Genomic DNA, 23,581 nt, shown 5'->3' with positions numbered 1-23,581 from the left:
TTTTTCATATTAATGCAATCTTTTCTGCAAACCTTTATTAAATTCAGTTTCAATCGGCAAATACATTAGCAGCTACATGTTGCTCGAAGCAAACTTTGTTATTTACACACTCTTGACTAAAAAGGCACAAACACTGAGCCAAATGTTAACTATAGTGAAGCCTCGATTTAAAACACCAACGTTTACACCTCAGGACAGGAAGTGGTCTCCTCCTACAGAGGACACAGAGACACTGAGGAGTCATCAGACCAGACCCCAAACCCAGCGTAGAGAGGTTCAGTGAATGTGGTTCTGAAGGTGTAGAGGTGGATCAGTGTGTCAGAGCAGACTCTGTAGAAGGAGAGAGAGCCAGCAGGGTGATCCAGATACACTGCTACTCTACCAGAGGAGGAGGAGGAGGAGGAGGAAGAGGAGGAGGAGGAGGAGGAGGAGGAGAAGCGTGTTTCTCTGTTATTGTGCCTGACATAGTAACCTCTACGAGAGCAGATCAGACTCCAGGACTGATCATTCTCTCCAAACTCACAGTCCTTACTGTCTCCTCTCCTCCTGCTGATTCCTCTGTAAGTCACTGATATGAGAACCCCTCCTCTCCACTCGACCTCCCAGTAACAGAGACCAGTCAGAGCTTCTCTACACATCAGCTGAGACCAGGACTCAAACCTCTCTGGATGATCAGGATATGGCTGCCTCTCTTTCACACATGTCACCGTCCTGTTGTCCTCAGACAGTTTGAGGTATCTGCACACTGTGTTTGAGTCCAGGGTGAGTTCACAGGAATCTGATGAGAGACACAGACAGCAGTTTATCATCAGACTCACCTGAAGGCTTTACTCTCTGTTAGTGGTCCTTTCTCTAAAGCTTCAAGATCAGTCATGTTCTAATGGCGTGTAGCGCAGTGGACTAGTGCGTTGGTGTTGGGATCAGGGGGTCACAGGTTCAAACCCCACTACAGTCAGCATGTCGTTGTGTCCCTGAGACACTTCACCCCAAATTGCTCCTGTGGGGATTGCCCACAGTGTTGAATATGGAAGTCGCTTTGGATAAAAGCGTCTAACAAGTAACATGTGATGTGATGTAATGAATAAATACCACCTCCATCATCTGTCTCTAGAGAGAAGCTGACTGATCCACACTTACACTTCCTCACACCTGGTTTCAACATCTGCTCTCCACCATGGTCCAGCCTGGAGGGAGAAACACAGTCAGGATGATTTTCTATCCAACAGGATTCCTAGCTGCTGTTCAGCCTGAAGCAGAGCTCAGTCTGTAGAAGAAGACCTTTAGTTTTGACTTTTGCAAAAACACGTTTACATATTTAACAAATATACATCTACTTCAATTAAAGTTGATTAACAGTGTCTGTTTATTAAATTAAACTCCAGCCAGATGGCCTTGGCCTCCTTCTCTGTTCTCCACTCTCTTTTTCTTGCTAAGGCAGACGTTCATGTTGGCCTCACCTGAGAGGAAGTTTAGGAGCTGCCACTTTTCATTTCATTTCAAACCTTTATTTATTCAGGTGAATCCCATTGAGATCATTGATCTCTTGTTCAAGGGTGACCTGCTGCAAGTAGGTTCCACATGAATACATATGAACATAACAGAAAAACAAAAAGGATATCATACAGCATATTTACAGCGTCTACCGTTTACATAGCTAGTAACATTTACAGGTTCCAACAGTTTCCGATTGGATAGCATCTATCTGTGTTTTAAAAACATTTAGTGGAACCAGATTGCTCAGCTTCCATTCCTTTTGCAGACTGTTCCAAGTTAGCGGAGCTGCGCATCTCAAGTAAAAGAGACTAAATATGTGTTCAAAGAGAAAAGAAACCCGTGAGTCTCTTGCACTCTGAACAAAGATGGAAAACATTCATCACAGTAAATCACAAAATGGACAGTTTCTCCACTGGAGGTCGGCAGTACGTTTTAAGAGGGAAGGTTTATATAAAATCCTCCCCCTGTCCTTCAGTGCATTATAATGTTTGCTTTTTACAATGTTCATGTAAAGTGTTTTCTTGTCAGCTCTGTGTATAAAAAGGAGGAAGCCCACTTAAAATAAACATTTTGAAATCAGTTAAAAACAGAGCAGCATCCAGCCCCCGTTACTCACTCGTCTGAGAATGCAGCTGTGCTCACATCCCTCCACACCAAATCAGCCGGGCCGGTGAGATATCTTTGTAAAAACTGTATTCTTAAGTTGGCTGTTCGGCTGGCCAGGTGGGCAAGGCCCTCCTCTCTGGATAACAACAGCACCCCCTGTTGCACCATGTGCAGACCATCCCAAATAAATCTACCCTTTTATTTTGAATTGTGTCTTGATTGTCACTGCCACCGTCGGGCAGAGTCCTGCACGGGTCTGATTTTCAAGACCTGCTCCCGCCCCGCACCCGCGACGTGCAATACCGAACCCGCCCCGCTACCCGCACATATTGACAATTAGTTCCGCAACCCGACCCGACCCAAACCCGCATTTATATGAGCAGTGAAAACGTGCAATTATTATTTCACGCAGTTTTATATTTGTCTCAAAAAGCGTGGGATGTTGGTTATTCTCTCCATCTAGGATGACACCAAAAGCCTCCCAGACGTTGGATTTCGCTCTTGAGGAAGTGTTATTGAAAATGCTGTATTCTCCGCTAGAGAGCTTCACCTCAGCCATTTCGAATGTGGCGCGCTCAGCAGCAGATTGAAGCGCTGCAGAGGTTATGATTATTCGCGGTCCCGCGGGGGAGAGGTCTGAGGATTTAAACATTAAACTAAATTATTATTATTTTAATATATATAACCTGCAGTCTGTGTGTCCATACCTGAGAGTCTCCAGTCTCCAGAGAGGATCCTCCAGTCCAGCAGACAGCAGCTTCTCTCCTGAGGCTCCTGGATGATTGTAGCTCAGGTCCAGCTCTCTCAGATGGGAGGGGTTGGAGCTCAGAGCTGAAGCCAGAGAAACACAGCCTTCCTCTGAGACCAGACAGCATGACAGACTGGAACCAGGGAATACAGTAAACTCAGTGTTTTAAAAAGTCACGTCAGCAGGAAAATCATACAGAGGTTGACCATCATCATTAGCATGAACAAAAAGCTGTATAAAAATAATCATAAGTTAAAGAGCTTTAAAATAAAAAGCTGAACTCTGACCTGAGAGTCTCCAGTTCACAGTGTGGACTCTCCAGTCCAGCAGACAGCAGCTTCACTCCTGAATCCTGCAGCTCGTTGTTACTCAGGTCCAGCTCTCTCAGACTAGAGGACTGGGAGCTGAGGACTGAGGACAGAGCTGCACAGCTTCCCTCTGACAGGTTACAGCAAGTTAACCTTGAAAGAAATGAATAAATATGACAACATTCCTTTAATATTAAAAGTGATTGAGCGCAAGATTTCAATCATACAATCTTTTTTAGTTCCTTTATCAAATGATACCATCTGTTTGTCTGTGCATGTTTGGGTTTGTCAATCAGTCAGATACATTGAGATGTAGATAAGTGAAGCCATCTTTCTTGAAATATAATCCGATTGTTACCATGGTTTTGTTGTTCAGATGAACAAAAAAAAAAACAAGCTGAAGGGAAATCGAAATATATCATAATTCGGCAACACTTTATATTAAGGTACACAAATTAACCATCAACTAGTTGTTAATTAACATGCATATTATCAGTATATTGACTCTTTATTAGTCATTATAAAACACTTATTAATGCCTTATTCTATATTCTTATTCTCAATAACCCTCTAATGAGTGCTTATTTATTGCAAGTAAGGAAGTTGTTGTACATGAGTGTTGGTCTTAATATGCTCTGCTCAATATGGGCCTAATAAGGCAGCAGTACCACTAGAATAGTAATTCTCCCATAATAACACTTAACAGATATGATCTATTCTTATGTAACAAGACATGAAACTATAAGTGTTAATTGTGTCGAAATAACACATTTTTAACCAAACTAAAACAAAAATTTGATATTTATATCCAAGAATATGTGTTGGGGTAGGCTATTGACAGTTCAGCTACCAATAGCAAGGTGATATTGACCTGTATGTTTCATATTTGCACATTTATATTTTTGTAAAATGTGTAGCCTACTGAAGGCAAGGCAGGATCCTGTCTGGTCCTGTACCCGGTTTCAAAACCGGGTACAGGACGTAGGAGAAAGTGAACTGAATAGCATGGCAGTAGACATCCATGAGTAGACTGCTACTAATTGTCCCTATGCAACCTGAAGAGTAAAAGGGTCAATTCCGTCAGAAAGCAATGACTGCAAGTGTGAGTGTGAGCCTTACACTTACACTGTAAGGATTAGTAACATGTATTGTGTTTATGTGATGACATTTGGAGATGTTTAAACCAGGGCTGCCAACACTCACGCATTGAGTGTGAGAGTCACGCAATTAACCCATATCTCACGCATTCACGCCACACTTGCCTTTCCTCACGTTAAGTTTTCGTCCAAAATAAATGTATATAAAAATAAAGTGAAGGAACAGCAAACCGAGCGGTCTACGAAATGAGACGGTCTTCTGGCTTAGTTCAGTAAAGTTGGAACGATATTTGGAGATTCTGATTTCACGGATCAATAACTCATGAACAAAACGTTATTCAGACACAAATTACGTCTCCTAAGTACCGTGGTACGGTTGTCAACGAACTACAATCACATTTTGATCAAAAAAAGCCAATACGCGCCGTCCTCCGAGCTGGACACATTACATTGGTCTCTATCCGCAGCCGGAGAAGAAACGAGTGCTCAGGGACCGTCTGCAAAGTGCAACTCCGAAAAAAGAGAATACAATAATATTCAATCACTATTATACAGATTATTACTATAACTCACCACACACATCAAGAGTCTCCTGGTGGTCAGACTACAGCAAGGAGTTTGGAAGAATATGCTTTTGAATAATTTTGGGGAATATTTATAATGTGAAATCTTCAATAAATATGGCATCATCTTAAATACTTTACTATTATACAGTATATTTCTACCAAACTCACTATCTGCATTGTTATTGTTAGCATCTGGTTAGCTAGCTGCGCTAACGGATATTAAAAGCTGTTTCTCAAACAAGGAGAGGGAGAGCTCTGTCCTGTCAGACTGAGAGAGATAACTACAGCTCAGTGAGGTAAGGGACTCTCTGTATAGATACTTTAGTCTAGTTATCTCAGTGGGTCTCAAACGGTTTGGTCACCATTTATGAGAATAAATGAAAAACATTTATGAAATACTATATGACAGTAAAACAAGAATACAGTTTAAAAGGGGAGTGATTTGTAAAATATCCATAAAGAAAAACTAAATCTGTTTCCAGTTCTGTTTCATATGGGTGTTGAGAGATGTATCCATAAATTAATGTTGCTCTCAAAGTGCACCAGGTTGATGCATTTCACTTCAATATTTAAAAAAAAAATCTTCCCGGGGGAGTATGCCCCCGGACCCCCCTTGAGGAGGTGAGGACCCCCCCCCCCCCAACTTGTAAAATAGCACTTTACCTCTGCTTACAACTATAAGCCATTTTATATGCTGTGAGCTGATTATCGAGCCTTCATTGTAAGAGTCACGGGTACATAGGTGTATGTGCGTATTCCACTGTAGCGCCCGGTACATTAATGGGAAACCCTAGTTTGTACATGTTCAATACATTTGTAAAACTGTACACATGAACATTTCGTTTTTCGGTTCACCAAAAAAAAAATGTCACTCCAAGCTGAACTGAAAGGTTGGCAGCCCTGTTTAAACACAATGAGAAAATGCTTTAGCATTTGCGCTAGCATTTGTATTAGCATTCGCGCTAGTGTTAGCATACATGGTAGCGTTAGCCATACTAGCCTTCACTTTAAAATAGGGAACATATTCTTCAATATAAATAACTAATTTTAAGTTATTTAGACTTAATTAAAACGTATAGTTTTATGTCTTGTTACATAAGAATAGATCATATTTGTTAAGTCTTATTATGGAAGGATTACTGTTCTTGTGGTACTGCTGCCTTATTAGGCCCATATTGAGCAGAGCATATTAAGACCAACACTCATGTACAACAACTTCCTTACTTGCAACAAATAATCACTCATTAGAGGGTTATTGAGGAAAAACTCTCAACTAGGCTTATTACTTGTAGAATATGGTCATGTAGAATAAGGCATTAATAAGTGTTTTATAATGACTAATAAAGAGCCAATATACTGCTAATATGCATGTTAATGAACAACTAGTTGATGGTTAATTTGTGTTATTCCCTTGTTAAACTTGTTACAACCTCTCCATCTTTGTTTTGTCCTTGCAGATAGGCAACAGCACTGTATGCCTTTTCGCTGGCATCGCAGAAGATATGCAGTTTGGTTGGATCTCAATTTGTTACCACCTCGGAATGGCCACCAGGTGGAGCTTTGGCAGCTCTGCACACCACTGATCCCATTGTTCAGCCAGGTCTGAAGGCAGCTGCTCATCCCAACCGATTGCCCTCTCTCACAGTTCTTGAAACAGGCACTTTACTCTTATAGTGAAGGGAGTCAGGAAACCGATAGGGTCAAACACTCAAGCTGATGTCTGTAGTACACTTCTCTTTGTATTTTCTTTGCCTTTTAAAATGTCCAGCAGTCCCTTTAGGTCAAATACAAAATGATCCATCTCTGCTTTCCATACTAATCCAAACACCTTCAGTACATTTCCACAAGTGGCTGTTTCTGTTGTGTGCTCCACTTTCTGTCCACTTGGCTCTCAGATCTGGTGAATGTGTCAACCGTTTGCAAAGGTTCATGCCGGCGTGAGACAGAATCTCCTTTGCTGTTGTGGTAACTGAAAAGGCTTCATCCACATCGCATGAGCTGGAAATGAAATCATCCACATAGAGAGACTCTCTCAGTGCTTCCACTGCAACATGCTGCTCTGTTTCATACTGCTTGATATGGTTTCTTATTGTTGCAGCTAACAGGAAAGGGCTAGGGGACACTCCAAATGTCACTATTCATTCTCGTGATACGCAGCTCATCTTTACCGTCTTTGGTTGGAGGCCCATGTAGCCACAGGAACCTAACAGCATCTTTATCCTTTTCTGCTGGAGCTACCTGCAAGAAAGACTTGGTAATATCTGCAGTAAAGGCTATCTGGTGGAGTCTGAACTTAATGAGCACATCTAACAGATTTGGGTTAAGGTTAGGACCCGTCAGCAAACAGTCATTTATTGAGGGGCAACCCTCTTCATGTGATGATGCACCAAACACAATTCTTAGTTTAGTTGTTGCTTTATCTTCTCGGATCACAGCATGATGTGGCATGTAATATTTCACAGCCTCCGGTTGCTCTTCTGCTGATGTGTTCACTGGTACATCCTCACAGATGCCCTGCTGCAGGTAATCCTGTATGACATCATTGTACCTTGTGTACAGGGTCACATCTGTTTTAAGTCTCCTCTTAAGACCTTCAAACCTCCCCTTTGCTACTCTGAAGTTGTTTGGGAGATCTTGTCTCTCTGGTCGCCATGGCAACTCAACTTGATGGCAGCCATCTTTGTATTTTACAGTCTGTTCAAAGTTTTGAAGAGCCTCTGTTTCCTCTGGGCTCTGGGTTTTTTCATGAACGATGCCCAGTGACTCCACCTCCCAGAAAGCGTGTAGCTGTTTGGAGATCTGAGTGTCCTCTTCTAGACTTATGTGCATACAAGTGGCTTCGGTGACACCTGAGGTTGTTACTGGCCCTTGCAAAGCCCACCCAAAGCTGCCAGCGATTCTGTTATCCTCTGGACCTTGCCTGTCACTACTTTCCAGTAATAGTCTTCTCCTATTAACACAGACAGTTCTGGATCATCAGCGCCTTCCAATGGAAAATCAGCAAGCTGCAGACCCTTTTTCTTTAATCCGTTTTGGATTGGTTCGCCTGGCACTTTTATCACAGCACTGCACACTTGAGGGGTTTCCACTGCTTCGATCTCTATTCCTTGCTGTGAATTCCACACATTTTTTAGGGACACTTTCACAACGTTGCGCTGTACTATTATTGGAGAGGTGGCTCCAAAAGTGTGAAGATGTAGCGTCTCCTGCCTTACCACTGGTAGTCTTAGTGCTTTTATCATCTGTCATGGCCAGTGCTGTCACAGCTCTGGCTGCTGCTCCAGTCAGATAGGATCTCAGGTAAGTGAACTTCTCCCTCTTACACAGTGCATCGTTGTCATGAATAGCCGTTTCATATTGGGACCAGAATTCTTGCCACTGGCCTATTTCTCCACCGTATTTTTCTATTAGTAACTTGGGCAGTTTAACAGCCTGTTTATGCTGTAATCTGACGGAAGGTGCACTCACATCGCTCACCCGCTCAGTCCCGTGCCTTCTGAATGTATCTGGTGGCCCGGGCTTTCCATGTGATAATGCGGTCCTGGTATTCCTGAGTGTTTTCAATCTCTGCCTCCAGATTGTCCATCGGCGTTTCATCCTCAATGCCTTTGTCTAAGTCTAATAAACTTTCTTCCTTGTTCGACAATAACATTAGCATTTCACGGAGTCTATCAGAGTCTGGTTCATCTTTGCTCACCTCCTCTTATATACGAGTAATCAGCTTCGTTGTCGAGGCTCGTATTGTTCTCCGCTTCCGTCTAATCCGTTCGTAGCGCTCAGTCATTTCAACAGCAAGCATTAGCCAGTTACCTTCCAACTACGACACAGTTCAAAGTCTTAAAAGTCTTGACATCCCGGGTTCCGGGACCAAAATGTTGTGTAATAGAAGCTTTGGATGAGGAACCAAGCGCAGTCTTATCCAAACTGAACTTTCACTTTATATTCCTTAAACAGTTTCCAACAAGAACGGTGGAAGAGAGAGAAAATGCACTCCACATGCTCGTATACAATTTTCATAACACCAGGAAGGTGTCAGAGGAGGACACATACTTACACTTCAAAATAAAAGCATTTCCTGTGAAAACTTTGAACCTCTATCAAGAATCAAATAAACTAATGTTTTACTGCCTTAAAGAAAACAAGTTACAACAGATGGCCTTGGCCTCCTTCTCTGTTCTCCTCTCTCTTTTTCCAGACGGTCGTGTTGGCCTCACCTGAGAGGAAGTTTAGGAGCTGCCACTTTTCCATTTAGTTTTTTTTAGGCAGCCCTCTGATAAAAACTCTCTCAGTTAAAGAGACAAAATACCAATGTTAAAAAATAATAGTAACTTGTGAGTCTCTTGCACTCTGTAAAGACAAGGAAAACTCAGGTGACTTTTGGCAGTGATGTTCCGCCGTGGTTGTGCTCATACCGATAAGTCCTCCAACTCATACGACAAAATGGGCCGTTTGTTCAAGCACTTAATACGTCCTATAATTACGTTTTAAAGTTTTCGCCCTCTAGTGCTCCCGTTGAATGCAAACGTTACAGATGGTCATTTATTCACAAATAACCCTCTTTGTAAGAACTGCCGCCAAAACTGAAAAACTTGATGTGGATCATAAATATACCAGCAGTTAAACAACATCTTCCATTTCTTTTCACACAATATGTCTCTTTGCAATATCAACACTAACTCAGCTGACTTTTATATTTGATCCAACCGGTAGATAGGCTATATTTACACCATAACGGTGCAGAGCTGATAGAAAGGGATTCTTTTGTAGTTTTTAAAGATATTATTTACTATCTTTCCAACTCCTCATGCAGTTGACTGTTACAGGTCTATACAGGTTCATGGTACAATGCATACGCTTCAAATCGAGAGACTGAAACTTTATTTTCCTTTACCGTTCTGTTTTAATTCCACAATCAAGTTAATAGTCATATTATGTTTGATATTATTATGTTTTAACTACACCACTGGTTTTTAACCCGCACCGCCTAGTGGTTAAAACACGTTATTGCATTTTGTTGTTGAATATGTTTTATTTGATGAAAACATTTAAATATTAAGAGTAGCATACATACAAAATTGTGGGAAAGTAGAAGGCATGATAGACATATAGAGTATAACATATCAAGAAGATACTGTAGTGATCTCTACATTAAAACAGTTTAGTGCAGGACGTCCAAAGATATGAACAGGAGGATGAGCAAAACAGACAAACTAATAAGGCTTTATTCAAACATTAAAGAATACTTTCAGTTAAGGTCTTCTTTTGAATAAGAAAAAAGTACTTAACTTCCAATATATTGCATAGTTTATTTTGGCACTGGACAATCACCTTCCCTGAATTTGACTCAGGTGTAACTAAAGTCTGATTTAAGGGTTGTTTATATTTCACATCATTAATCAGAATCTGAAAAGTAACAAAAATAAATGTAGTGGAGTAAAAATACAAGGTTAACCTCTGAATATAGTGGAGTAGAACAAAGTAGTACATGCTGCTGTAACAAAAACATTTCCCAACTTGGGATCAATAAAGTATATCTTATCTTAAGATGATCGATGGCTACTGCCATGTTTGCAAAATGTGCCTCTGAAGACAAGTGCATGTTTCAGGCTTATCAATGAACAACAGGAGGGGTCACAGACATAAGAGCAGCTGTTAAATAAAGCTCCTCTGACCTTAGCTGGCATGTGGGTATATTAATTCACCCGTTTATTAATTATATGTTTTAAATTTGTTAAAACCATTGTGTTTCATATCCCCTAAACCTGCAGGGTGTACACAGTTTAATACTGGCAACTTCTAATTGTGGGAAATATGAAAATGTCTTATAAAGAGACGTGCCATAGAACATGTTGCGAAACACACAATAGCCAGCATTTGTAGTTCTGGGGGGGGGGGGGGGGGGGGACCCGGGGGCTGGATCTGCTGGATCTAATCTGCCGTGGTTCCATTCCATTTCATAGAGCTATGACGCTCAGCGTAACCTTGTTGCACTGCCAATCCAACATCCAATCACAGGGCTTGATGATTAATCATGGGCTTTGTGAAGCAAGGCGGATGTTGTAGTCCCAACGATAGCTGGGGATTCTGGGTAGTGTAGTGTCTTCGGAAACTGTAGTGTCTAAACTCCGAAAAAACTATTTGTTTCTCTGAATCGAAGGTTAAAAACACAAAAGCATTGCACACAATTTAAACCAATCAATATTGTGGAATCAACAAGGATAAAGAGATGTTTTTTAGTGGATGAGTAATGCAGATATCACTGTGTCATCATTTGACAGTGAGGGGAATATATCCGGTTTTATTATGAAAACTTTGAGACCGGAAAAACTGTTTTCACCCACGCTAACTTTACATGGAAGCTGCATACACGTTATCCTGGCGAGGCCTCAAATCATCTTCGTAATATCTATCAAACTATAGATCCTACACATCGACTGGACGTGGATTATAAGAGTACAATATACACTTCTCGCCAGAAATCAAATCAAAAAGCATTTTAATGGCCAAACTATTATACAATTTAGGATTTTCCAGAGAGGGTTATTTGTGAATAAACGTCCCTCCGGAGCGTTTGCAATGAACGGGCCGGGAGCATGTTGTTTCTCACACGACCACTAGAGGTGCTCTAGTGGTCGTGTGAGAAACAACATACACTTTACAACGTGTCTCTGGGTCGTAAAAAGGGCATGAGCAATCGGCCTATATGGTCTTTTTTGTAGGAGGACAGGCTGGTTATTTCATACTTCACACCACTTCACTTCACCATTTTGAGCAATAAAATAACGCTCTTGACTAAAGAGGCACAAACACTGAGCCGAATGTTAACCAAAGTGAAGCCTCGTACACCACCAACGTTTAAACCCCAGGAAAGGAAGTGGTCTCCTCCTACAGAGGACACAGAGACGCTGAGGAGTCATCCAACCAGAGCCCAAACCCAGCGTAGAGAGGTTCAGTGAATGTGGTTCTGAAGGTGTGGAGGTGGATCAGTCTGTCAGAGCAGACTCTGTAGAAGGAGAGAGAGCCAGCAGGGTGATCCAGATACACTGCTACTCTACCAGAGGAGGAGGAGGAGAAGAAGCGTGTTTCTCTGTTATTGTGACAGACAGAGTAAAGACCATCAGAGCAGATCAGACTCCAGGACTGATCATTCCCTCCAAACCAACAGTCCTCACCGTCTCCTCTCCTCATGATTCCTCTGTAAGTCACTGATATGAGAACCCCTTCTCTCCACTCGACCTCCCAGTAACAGAGACCAGTCAGAGCTTCTCTACACATCAGCTGAGGACAGGACTCAAACCTCTCTGGATGATCAGGATATGGCTGCTCCTTTTTCATCCATCTCACTGTCCTGTTGTTCTCAGACAGTTTGAGTTCTCTGTGTGCTGTGTTTGAGTCCAGGGTGAGTTCACAGGAATCTGATGAGAGACACAGACAGCAGTTTATCATCAGACCCACCTGAAGGCTTTACTCTCTGTTAGTGGTCCTTTCTCTAAAGCTTCAAGATCAGTCATGTTCTAATGAATAAATACCACCTCCATCATCTGTGTCTAGAGAGAAGCTGACTGATCCACACTTACACTTCCTCACACCTGGTTTCAACCTCTGCTCTCCACCATGGTCCAGCCTGGAGGGAGAAACACAGTCAGGATGATTTTCTATCCAACAGGAGTCCTAGCTGCTGTTCAGCCTGAAGCAGAGCTCAGTCTGTAGAAGAAGACCTTTAGTTTTGACTTTTGTAAAAACACTGTTACATATTTAACATAATGTAAAGTTGATTAAGAGTATCTGTTTATTAAATTAAACTCCAGCCAGATGGCCTTGGCCTCCTTCTCTGTTCTCCTCTCTTTTTCCAGACGGTCATGTTGGCCTCACCTGAGAGGAAGTTTAGGAGCTGCCACTTTTCCATTTAGTTTTTATTTACAGATGTAGCGATTCATTTCAGACGGTTTGAAACGCGAGGGCCGTGATTGGTACGTGATCTGCCCTCGCTCAAGGGAAAACCTCCAGCTTGACTTGAGACCGCCCCCGTGATAGATAAATGTAATTATAATGAAGCCAGCTGCAATGGATCATTGATCCACCAGGGGGTGCAGTGGGGTTCCACACTGGAGCTCATGTGAAATAAAGTCAGATACAGTACGCTGGATGTACAGCGGAACTTTGTTAAGATCCATATGTCACGGATATCATACTCTGTGCTAAATAAGACACATGTAATCATTTACAAAACATCACCATGTTGTTATTTAACAAAATAATTGTGTTTAGTCGAAAAAAACGAACGGGAGGAAATGCAGCCCGGCTCTCGATTTTTAATCCTAATTTAATCATCATCTTCACCACGATCATTTATGTTTATGTTCGCCGAATTGACATGAAATCACTGACACATATGAATATACTGTATTCAACTTCATTAAAACGTTATTAACGTGCCTAAACTCAGTAATTCACCAAAAATATGTATATTTTAATGGAGTTTCGTCGGCAGATCAGGATCCCAAAGTGCGCGGAGGGATCCTCATCTGGATGAAGGGTGTTATTTTCCCCATAAGGAACAAGTCGCTGCAAATTATCCCGCTTATTACACGGCCACATTCTCAACAAAGTAACGACATGACTCCCAATATTAATTGAAATGCTTTTATGGATTTAGAAAATGTTTTTATTGATTTAAAAAATAGTTGTATGTATTGATTTAAATTCACATGCATCCGCTAAGAAAAATAGTCCGTTGTTACCGTTTTTTAAACAGTCTGAATGAAACGGCAGCTCTCAGCTGTGTATTTACACAACTAATGGCCCATCAACCACAGCTCTCTCCCCCCCTCCTCCCCTGATCTTTCTTCTCCAGCAGCTAAATTAACAGTAGGTTACTCTGAGTGACCATAGACTGTATGTGACAAGCTTACAGTTAGTGACGTAACAACACCATAAAAGCTGGTGGGTTGAAAGCAATACGGGAGGTAAAAATAACTACAATAATTGTGACTTATTTATTGTGGCTTTTATGTTTTTAGGTATAAAATGTTATGTAATTCAGGCTTATAGTTCAACCTTCTCTAAAAGCCTTCAACAATGACAATATTCATTGTAATTTAATAAATCCTTCCAACACACATTGTAAAAAATAGCCTACTGTAAGTTAAGAAATCATTTCAATATGTACATCTTCTGATGTAACAACATGGTATTGCACATTTAGCTTTGAGTGTTACTGACCTGAGAGGTTTTTATTACATGAATTAAGGTGACTGAGGCTTTTTAACATACAGGGATGCAAACTCATCAGGTATGAAAAAGGTGACAAGGATCCGAGCCCCCGGCTCCCCCACCCCACGGAATGACAGAGGATTTTAGCAGAACAACTAAAGCAGCAGTGTTAATAATAACAGAAACGCCAAAGAGTCACGTCTAATAGAAATATATAAAAGCATTTATTTTAATTGTGTAGCAGTCAGTTTATAATTTTGGCAGCACTGTTGAGCATTTTGAAAATGTATTTTCAGGCCTCTGTGCAAGGCTTAGTCTTTCTATCTTTATAGCCACATGGTGTAAAGTAACTAAGTTCATCAACTCAACAAGTACTATACTTGGGCACAATTTTGAGATACTTGTACTTTATTTAAGTATTTCAATGTTTTGCTACTTTGTTCTTCTACTCTCTACAGTTCAGAGGTACATGGTGTACTTTGACTCCACTACATGTATTTAATACCTTTAGTTACTTCAAAGATGTGGATGAATTATGTGAAATCTAATCAAGTGTTAAATCAGACTTTAGTTCCACCTGGAGTAAATCCACCAGCTACCCTGCAGTATACAAAGTCATTCAAACTAGCTGCACCTTTACCAGCTTTGAGAACACTTTCATGATCAATCATTATAAAACATATCATATATATTATTCTGAAATGGACCAATCAAACAATGACTACTTTTACTGTCTTTCACTATATTTTGATGAGAATACTTTTCTACTTTCACTTGAGGAACATTTTGAATGCAGGACTTTTACTGTAACAGAGTATTCCTACACTCTGGTACTTCTACTTTTACTCAAGAACAAGATCTGAGTACTTCTACTTTGACTCAAGTACAAGATCTGAGTACTTCTACTTTTACTCAAGTACAAGATCTGAGTACTTCTACTTTTACTCAAGTACAAGATCTGAGTACTTCTACTTTTACACACACGCACACGCACACACACACAAACACTTCACTGTGCACGGCTGAACGATGTATGTGCAGTTTGACCTTGAAGGCTGTTTCTTCTGCTCTGAAATTGAATATATTTGTTACATATTAATAGAATTTTAGATTTTTTGATTTGATTTTTGATTTGTGAATGGGAGAAGTAGTAGATGGAAAAAATACTAAACACTAATTATTCAAAGTAGAGTATTTTTATTTTAAATATGGTAATACTAAGGAGGAATAGGCCTTCTGATGATATCATGTTTGACATTATTGATATTAAAAAAGTGATTTTTTTTCCATGTCATTCGTGTGTTTTTCTGATCAAAAAGTGAAGTTATTTATTTCAAGCTCCAAATCCAAATGATTCCCTCAATAGCCTTTGTGCCCTGGCATGTGGCCTTTGCGCCCTGAAAAAATGTGTAACACCAAACGCCAAATGGTCTTGCCCCTAAAATGACGAAATTCCAAGCCTGAGTTACATGACGCTCTAGTCTCTTCCCAGAATACGAACACCCTGTGATGGGACAGGGTTTGGTCCGAACATTTATTCTGTCATCTCTCGGTCCTATCCTCCAGGCAATGCGGTTGCAAGAACTGGGTCAAAATGACAAAAATGTAAAAAAAAAAAGAGTTTCAATTCATCCATAGAAAAGGGGTGAAAATGAAAAAAAGTATCCAAAAATAGTGCCTCATGAGCCCGCAAAAGTCCCCTGTCAACTCCCCTTGCATTCCTCCAGTCTAAAAAAAGTCTGAGTTAACTTTTTGGAGATCCATAAAAAAGGGGTGAAAATGAAAAAACGTATACGAAAATAGTGTCTCATAATGCGGGTAGAGTCTCCTCAAACTCACCTTGCATTCCTCCAGAGACCAGTTCAAAAACTTAAAGTTTGGTAAGAACCAGGCTGGGGGGTCTCCGGGCAACAAATTTATCCGAGCCAGAGTGCACATGGAGCGGATGAATTTCTCCAGGACATCAGACAGCCGGTTTTTTTCTGAGACCTCTCAAAAGCCGGGTTTCCGATTTCGTGCAGACAGAAGTGGATAAATGAATTATTTTTGACGGAGAAGGGGAAGCTTGGTTTCCCCTCTCCGTTGTAAGTTGCAACGGAGAAGTGGAAAAGTGTCCAGGGCTTCGGTTGAGCTTTTTTGAGCCCCTTCTCCGTTGGCACTCAGCGGTGTTTTCGAGAATTTTTTTAAACTTCATTTTTGATTATTTTAAGATATAATTGACCTCTTTCTTTACTTTGTTCTTCTTTCCACGGGTGGGTGCACATGCCAGGCCACCTATGAGCACCCAAATTCAGCCTGGAACCTGCAGGATTTGTGGGCTAAGCTCCATAAACTGACAAAGTCACCCAGAAATGTCACTTTTATAGCCCAAAAATATATAATACAAATACATTTAAATAGTAAAAGGTACAATTGTGCACTGAATTTCCCGGAATTGTATTTATAGGGCCCCATGATAGTGATTAAAAATCATTTTCATGGGAAAAAGTGTTAAAACGCCTGATTAAAGCATATGCAGGACCCCAGTGAGCACCAGACCATTTGCATTGTGTTAGGGAACCATATTAATGATACAATAAATCATTTAAATAGAAACATAATGATTATAATTCATTTTTAGGGGGACAACTGTGGAGAGGAGCCTCAAAAAGACTCTCCAGCACCCCGGAAAAGCAGGGTCTGAGACTCACAGAGACCCACAGAGACCCAGAGACCCAGAGACCCATAGACCCAGGGCACATCACCCCCCCTCGATTACCCAGGGAACAGGGCTCTGATGTGGGCTAAAGTATTGTTTGAAACTGATCAATCAGTTGATAATGCTGGCAGCTGGGTCACTGCTGTTAGCAGGGTCTGAGACCCACAGAGACCCAGAGACGAACACACCCAGACACCCAGACACCAGTAGACCCAGGGCACATCGCCCCCCTCGATTACCCAGGGAACAGGGCTCTGATGTGGCCTACAGTATTGTTAGAAGCAGTGCCAGTTAGAACATGGCTTTTCTACCCAGAAATAAGTGTTTGAAATGTGGGGAAAAGTGGTGTGAATAGAGGCAGAGTGGACCCAGAGAGTTCCATGCTGCACATGGCTTTTCTACCCAGGAATAAGGGTTTGAAATGTGGGGGAAAGTGGTGATAGTGATAGCAGAAATAGTGATTATAATGCAAAGAGAGTTTAACCAGAGAACAGGCTGCTCCACAGCACTTTACAAGCCAGGAAAAGTGATTGAATCCTGGGTATACATGTTTTAAATAGTCTGATTCGTCCAGGGCGCATCACCGCATTTTACAAGCCAGGGAAGGTGCCTGAATCCTGGGTAAACATTGTTTAATTGTTTAAGTGTTTTTAAATGTGGAATAGTGTTTTGTCACTTTCAAAACTCTCCCGTCATTGGCCGGAGAAATGGGGTCGATGTTGTATTCAATCTGACCGTTAATATTCCAGTGAGACGAAGTACGTACAATGACCGGAGTGATCCCATGTTAATTTTGTCCCAAAACCGGAGCATTCCCTCACCCGGAATGACTGTTTCCATGTAATAAAACTTGAAGGGATCCATTTGTTTCCTAAATCAGGCTAACTCCCTCAAATATATGAGGAACCTGCAGTCAGTGTGTCCATACCTGAGAGTCTCCAGTCTCCAGAGAGGATCCTCCAGTCCAGCAGACAGCAGCTTCTCTCCTGAGTCTCCTGGATGATTGTAGCTCAGGTCCAGTTCTCTCAGATGGGAGGGGTTGGAGCTCAGAGCTGAAGCCAGAGAAACACAGCCTTCCTCTGAGACCAGACAGCCTGAGAGACTGGAACCAGGGAATACAGTAAACTCAGTGTTCTTCAAAGTCACGTCAGCAAGAAAATCATACAGAGGTTGATCATCGTCATTAGCATGAACAAAAGCTGTATACAAATAATCAAAAGTTAAATTGCTGGAAAATAAAAGCTGAACTCTGACCTGAGATTCTCCAGTTCACAGAGTGGACTCTCCAGTCCAGCAGACAGAATCTTCACTCCTGAATCCTGCAGGTTGTTGTTACTCAAGTCCAGATCTCTCAGACTAGAGGACTGGGAGCTGAGGACTGAGGACAGAGCTGCACAGCTTCTCTCTGACAGGTTGCAGCAAGTTAACCTTCAAAGAAATGAATAAATATGACAAAATTCCTTTAATATTAAAAGTGATTGAGCGCAAGGTTTCTATCGTGCACTCTCTTCTAGTGCCAGTTTTTGTTTGACAATCAGTCAGATATGTTGAGATGTAGTTAATTGAAACCATCTGTCTTCAAATATAATCCGATCTTTACCATGTTTTTGTGGTTTATTGTTTAGACGAAAAAAACAAAAACAACATGCCCAAGGGAAATCGAAATATATCATTATTCTATTCTGATAGAACTTGAAATTAGTCAATAGAAATGGCTGACCAAAACCACTCTGACAGTTAACATATCAGCTGAACTCTGACCTGAGAGTCTCCAGTTCACAGTGTGGACTCTCCAGTCCAGCAGACAGCAGCTTCACTCCTGAATCCTTCAGGTCGTTGTCACTCAGGTCCAGCTTTCTCAGACTAGAGGACTGGGAGCTGAGGACTGAGGACAGAGCTGCACAGCTTCTCTTTGACAGGTTACAGAAAGTTAACCTTGAAAGAAATGAATACATATGACAAAATTATTTTAATATTAAAAGTGATTGAGCGCAAGGTTTCAAACATACAATCTCTTCTAGTTCCTTTGCCAAATGCTACTATCTGTTTGTCTGTGCAAGTTTGTGTTTTTCAATCAGTCAGATATATTGAGACATAGATAATTGAAACCATCTGTCTTAAAGTATAATCCAATCTTTACCATGGTTTTGTGGTTTGTTGTTTAGATGAACAAAACATAACCAACAAGCCGAAGTGAAATCAAAATATATCATTATTCTATTCTGATAGAACTGGAAATTAGTGGATAGAAATGGCTGAACAAAACCACTGTGACAGTTAACATATCAGCTGAACTCTGACCTGAGAGTCTCCAGTTCACAGTGTGGACTCTCCAGTCCAGCAGACAGCAGCTTCACTCCTGAATCCTGCAGGTCGTTGTTACTCAGGTCCAGATCTCTCAGACTAGAGGACTGGGAGCTGAGGACTGAGGACAGAGCTGCACAGCTTCTCTCTGACAGGTTACAGCCACTCAGTCTGGAGAGGAATCAGTTACACAGAATAAATCAATTACAACTGTTATTTGTTGCTGAATAAATAAAACTACATTTAACCTGGATAGTTATGTGTTCACGTACAGAGCTTTGTTGGAGGCTTTGACCACTGGCAGCAGCCTCAGAAGAGCCTCCTCTGAAGCAGAGTATTTCTTCAGGTCAAACACGTCCAGATCTTCTTTTGATGACAGTAAGATGAAGACCAGAGCTGACCAATGAGCAGTAGACAGTTTAACTTTAGAGAGACTTCCTGAACTCAGGTACCGTTGGATCTGCTCCACTAGAGAACGATCATTCAGTTCATTCAGACAGTGGAACAGGTTGATGCTTCTCTCTGCAGAGGGCCTCTCTTCGATCTTCTTTCTTATGTACTGAACTGTTTCCTGGTTTGCATTTGAGATTTTCCCTGTTTCTTTAATCAGACCTCGTAGGAGAGTCTGATTGGTCTCCAGAGAAAGACCCAAGAGGAAGCGGAGGAACAAGTCCAGGTGTCCGTTTGGACTCTGTAAGGCCTGGTCCACAGCACTCTGGTAGAGATGTGTTAGTTCAGGTTTGGGTCTGAAGACTTTAGGCAGCCTGGAGGTTGTTGGTTTTTCTGACAGCAGGTTGACTCCAGACTTGATGAAGGTCAGATGGACATGAAGAGCAGCCAGAAACTCCTGAACGCTCAGATGGACGAAGCAGAACACCTTGTCCCTCTGGTACAGTCCTCTCTCCTCTCTAAAGACCTGTGTGAACACTCCTGAGTACACTGAGGCTGCTCTGATATCGATGCCACACTCTGTCAGGTCGGACTCATAGAAGATCAGGTTGCCTTTCTGCAGCTGCTCAAAAGCCAGTTTCCCCAGAGCCTCCATCATCTTCCTGCTCTCTTGACTCCAGTGTGGATCTGTCTCAGCTCCTCCATCATACTTGATGTTCTTCACTTTGGACTGAACCACCAGGAAGTGGATGTACATCTCAGTCAGGGTCTTGGGCAGCTCTCCTCCCTCTCTGGTTTTCAACACCTCCTCCAGAACTGAAGCAGAGATCCAGCAGAAGACTGGGATGTGGCACATGATGTGGAGGCTTCGTGAGGTCTTGATGTGGGAGATGATGGCGCCGGCCAGCTTCTGATCTCTGAACCTCTTCCTGAAGTACTCCTCCTTCTGTGGGTCAGTGAACCCTCGGACCTCTGTCACCATGTCCACACACTCAGGAGGGATCTGATTGGCTGCTGCAGGTCGTGTGGTTATCCAGAGGCGAGCAGAGGGAAGCAGCTTCCCCTTGATGAGGTTTGTCAGCAGCACATCCACTGAGGTGGACTCTGTGACATCAGTCAGGATCTCAGTGTTGAGGAAGTCCAGAGGAAGACGACTCTCATCCAGACCGTCAAAGATGAACACAACCTGGAACTGATCAAACCTGCAGATTCCTGCGTCTCTGGTTTCAGAGAAGAAGTGATGAACAAGTTCCACCAAGCTGTACTTGTTCTCTCTCACCACATTCAGCTCTCTGAAGGCAAATGGAAATATGAACTGGATGTCCTGGTTGGCTTTGCCTTCAGCCCAGTCCAGAGTGAACTTCTGTGTTAAGACTGTTTTCCCAATGCCAGCCACGCCCTTTGTCAGCACTGCTCTGATTGGTGCATCTCTTCCAGGTGAGGCTTTAAAGAGGTCTTCTTTTCTGATGGTTGTTTCTGGTCTGTCTGGTTTCCTGGATGCTGTTTCAATCTGTCTGACCTCATGTTCAGCATTGACCTCTGCAGACCCCCCCTCTGTGATGTAGAGCTCTGTGTAGATCTGGTTCAGAAGGGTTGGGTTTCCTGCTTTAGCAATGCCCTCAAACACACAGTGGAACCTCTCCTTCAGGGTGGACTTGAGTTCACGCTGACACACTGCAGCAAAGGTTCCTGGAAAGAGTAAATCATTGATTAAATTAAAGAGAGGATGTTTTCCCAATTTCATGTTTAATGTGTTAAACCCTCTTACTGCTCTGCAGCCGGTCAGCCAGCTCCTCCTGCTTCATGCTCCTCAGGAAGTGCAGAGAGATGTTCAGAAATGCCTCTCTGCTGCTCCTCCTCTGCTCTTCATCCTCACTGTCCAACACCTCCTCATCCTCCCTCTGGCTCTCTAAGCCTTCTGGGTAATCTGAACTCAGGACTCTCTGGATCTTCTTCAGCTCGTCCTCCACAAATCTGACGATGTTTCCCTGGAGCAGCTGGAACAGAATAGGTTGTAGAGTTGAACTGGTAGAAGTCAACATCAGATCATGTGTGAGACAGAAAGCCTGACTATCTGCAGACTGCAGCCTGGACTCTGGATCACAATGCTGCTTCACTACTGAGTGTGGCTGTTCTGTGCTTCTACATTTACACACTGTGAAGTCAAACAGAGCCCAAGGCTCTAATAATTATAAAATTAATACAGATTACAATTAGTCGAAAAATAATATATACAAATACATATCAATAACAACATTTTAATATAATAAGAAATTAAATCATTATTGTTACAAATATGTTATTTAAATACAAATTACCCCAATAGGGATAGAAATTGAGTGTGTAATGATCGCAGGCGGTCCTGCCTCCTCTGGCAGGCCGGGTGCAGTCACACTAATCAGAAAGCACGGTGCTGCATCCTGAAGGAGATTAATAGTTGGTGCGTGCGAGCCGGGTAAACTGAAGCGTGCAGACGGGAGGCATTCCACCAAGTCAGGACCGACAGCCGGTAAGACACTCAGTGTTGTGTGAGAGCTCCGCAGAGCCACGGTGCGCTAAAATGCATGATGTGCTGGTAAATTGTTTGCGTGTGTGCCAAGTGTCCTTTAACAACTCTGCGCGCAATTGTTTATATATTAAGTATCAATTTGGTGCGCTCATTTTGCAGAACATTCTGAGCTTATTATATTATTTATTGTAAAAAGGATAGGTAAACGGAGGACTTCTTTTTGTTATAATTTGACATCCTGCAATTAGCTTACTCTGATAGGTGTTAAAAGGAATACGATTTTAGGAGTTTAAATACATTGAATTTAAGAAGAACAATAAATAAATACAATAAAATATGTATTGTTAAAAAGTATTAATTTCGATTTACTAAAATACGTTCTAATAAAATCCTGTTCATTAAGTTCACTGAATATTCCTACTAAAATGGCGGAAATAATCTTTCTTGTTATAAAGCATTCATTTGATTTATTAAAAACATTGCTAATAAAGTCTTGTTTAATCTGTTGAATACTTCTGTTAAAACAGAGTAAAGAATATTTCTTGTTTAAATATAATTCATTTTATTTGTTAAAAACAATTCTAATAAAATCCAGTTAATTAAATCTGCTGAGACTTTAAAAGATAATGGATTTCACATTTAAAATAAATATTTCTGTACCTATCAGTTTATTTGTAAAATATTCTCAATTAAGGCAGCCGTGTCAGTGTATTGTTTGCACGCTTTACTTATTTTAATAACTATTGCAAGTTGTCTAAATTCATCGTTCTTGTTTTCAAAGGTTTTTCACACTAAATGACCCATTCAGCAAGTAAATGGACTTCTGTTTTAAGTAAACTGCTGAAATAAAAGACTGAAAAGTAAAGCTGTGTCATTGGAGTGGAATCCTGTTTCAAAGTCCAGTAGATTTTCAAGTCCCTTTCAAGTGTGGAAGCTGCACCAAAATCTGAGGAGACTTGACACACACCATGAATATGTAGTCCAGGTCAGTTTGATGCTGCTGGGCGGACTGAACACTGGGGACCTTCAAGCTCTGCTGAGGAACTCTGTGAAGCACACAAGCGCACACACACACACACACACACACACACACACACACACACACACACACACACACACTTCTAAGGTAGAAACACACAATTAGCTTTCACTATAAAAAAAATGAAAGGAACATTTTCCTATTTTCTAACCCAGGAAAATGTTTATTTAGGTTGACCGCCAATGCTTTCATCATTTGTGCAGACGCATGATGGGAGGCCCATTGTTCCAATACATTCTCAAACAGGCAGCCAGCTGTTTGTGGATTTTAAACTTGTTTTGAAATGTAAACTACGATGAGCTAAAGTTATGACAACATGTATAGCTCAAGACATATCAAACCTCATCTCAGGAAAGACTGACAATAACAGACAAACATTTCACATTCTTACCTTTCATCAGCTGAGGGGGCTCCTTCGTTAAAGAACATACGTTTCCCCATAGAACAGTCACTCTTCATGGACACACAGCTGGGTCCAGGTCCAGGTGGCTCATGTTGGATCCTGATAGAGTCACAGACACTGATCAATGCAAGTGTATACTAAAGTTCTACCAATGCCTTTTGGGTTATTTTAATGTTTTGTTACTGATCACAACAAGGGAGAACGTC

General features: G+C 41.5%; 1 protein-coding gene across 5 annotated transcripts; it reads right to left on the bottom strand.

Moving 5' to 3' along the window:
• On the bottom strand, window positions 1-23,452 carry LOC307016975 (NLR family CARD domain-containing protein 3-like). 5 transcript variants are annotated; one of them, XM_079646379.1, is made up of 10 exons: window positions 23,364-23,452; window positions 22,901-22,979; window positions 21,193-21,421; window positions 19,307-21,113; window positions 19,032-19,205; window positions 18,492-18,665; window positions 3,136-3,309; window positions 2,808-2,981; window positions 1,138-1,184; window positions 1-778 (listed from the first exon to the last, which is right to left on the bottom strand). In XM_079646379.1, the coding sequence occupies exons 1-10, from the start codon at window positions 23,429-23,431 to the stop codon at window positions 213-215; spliced, it is 3,492 nt and encodes a 1,163-aa protein (XP_079502505.1). In that variant the 5' UTR covers window positions 23,432-23,452; the 3' UTR covers window positions 1-212. The 5 variants fall into 5 exon arrangements, with proteins under 5 accessions (XP_079502505.1, XP_079502506.1, XP_079502507.1 ...); XM_079646383.1 differs by lacking the exons at window positions 1-778; window positions 1,138-1,184; window positions 2,808-2,981; window positions 3,136-3,309 and adding exons at window positions 9,670-12,234; window positions 12,397-12,443; window positions 17,659-17,832; window positions 17,985-18,158; XM_079646380.1 differs by lacking the exons at window positions 1,138-1,184; window positions 2,808-2,981; window positions 3,136-3,309 and adding exons at window positions 12,397-12,443; window positions 17,659-17,832.
• Between the last annotated feature and the right edge of the window lie 129 nt (window positions 23,453-23,581).

Source organism: Notothenia rossii, assembly GCF_949606895.1.
Source record: "Notothenia rossii genome assembly, chromosome: 8".
Lineage (NCBI taxonomy): Eukaryota > Metazoa > Chordata > Actinopteri > Perciformes > Nototheniidae > Notothenia > Notothenia rossii.
The sequence above is the reverse complement of the archived record's forward strand: the minus strand, read 5'-3'. Positions and strand labels throughout refer to the sequence as shown.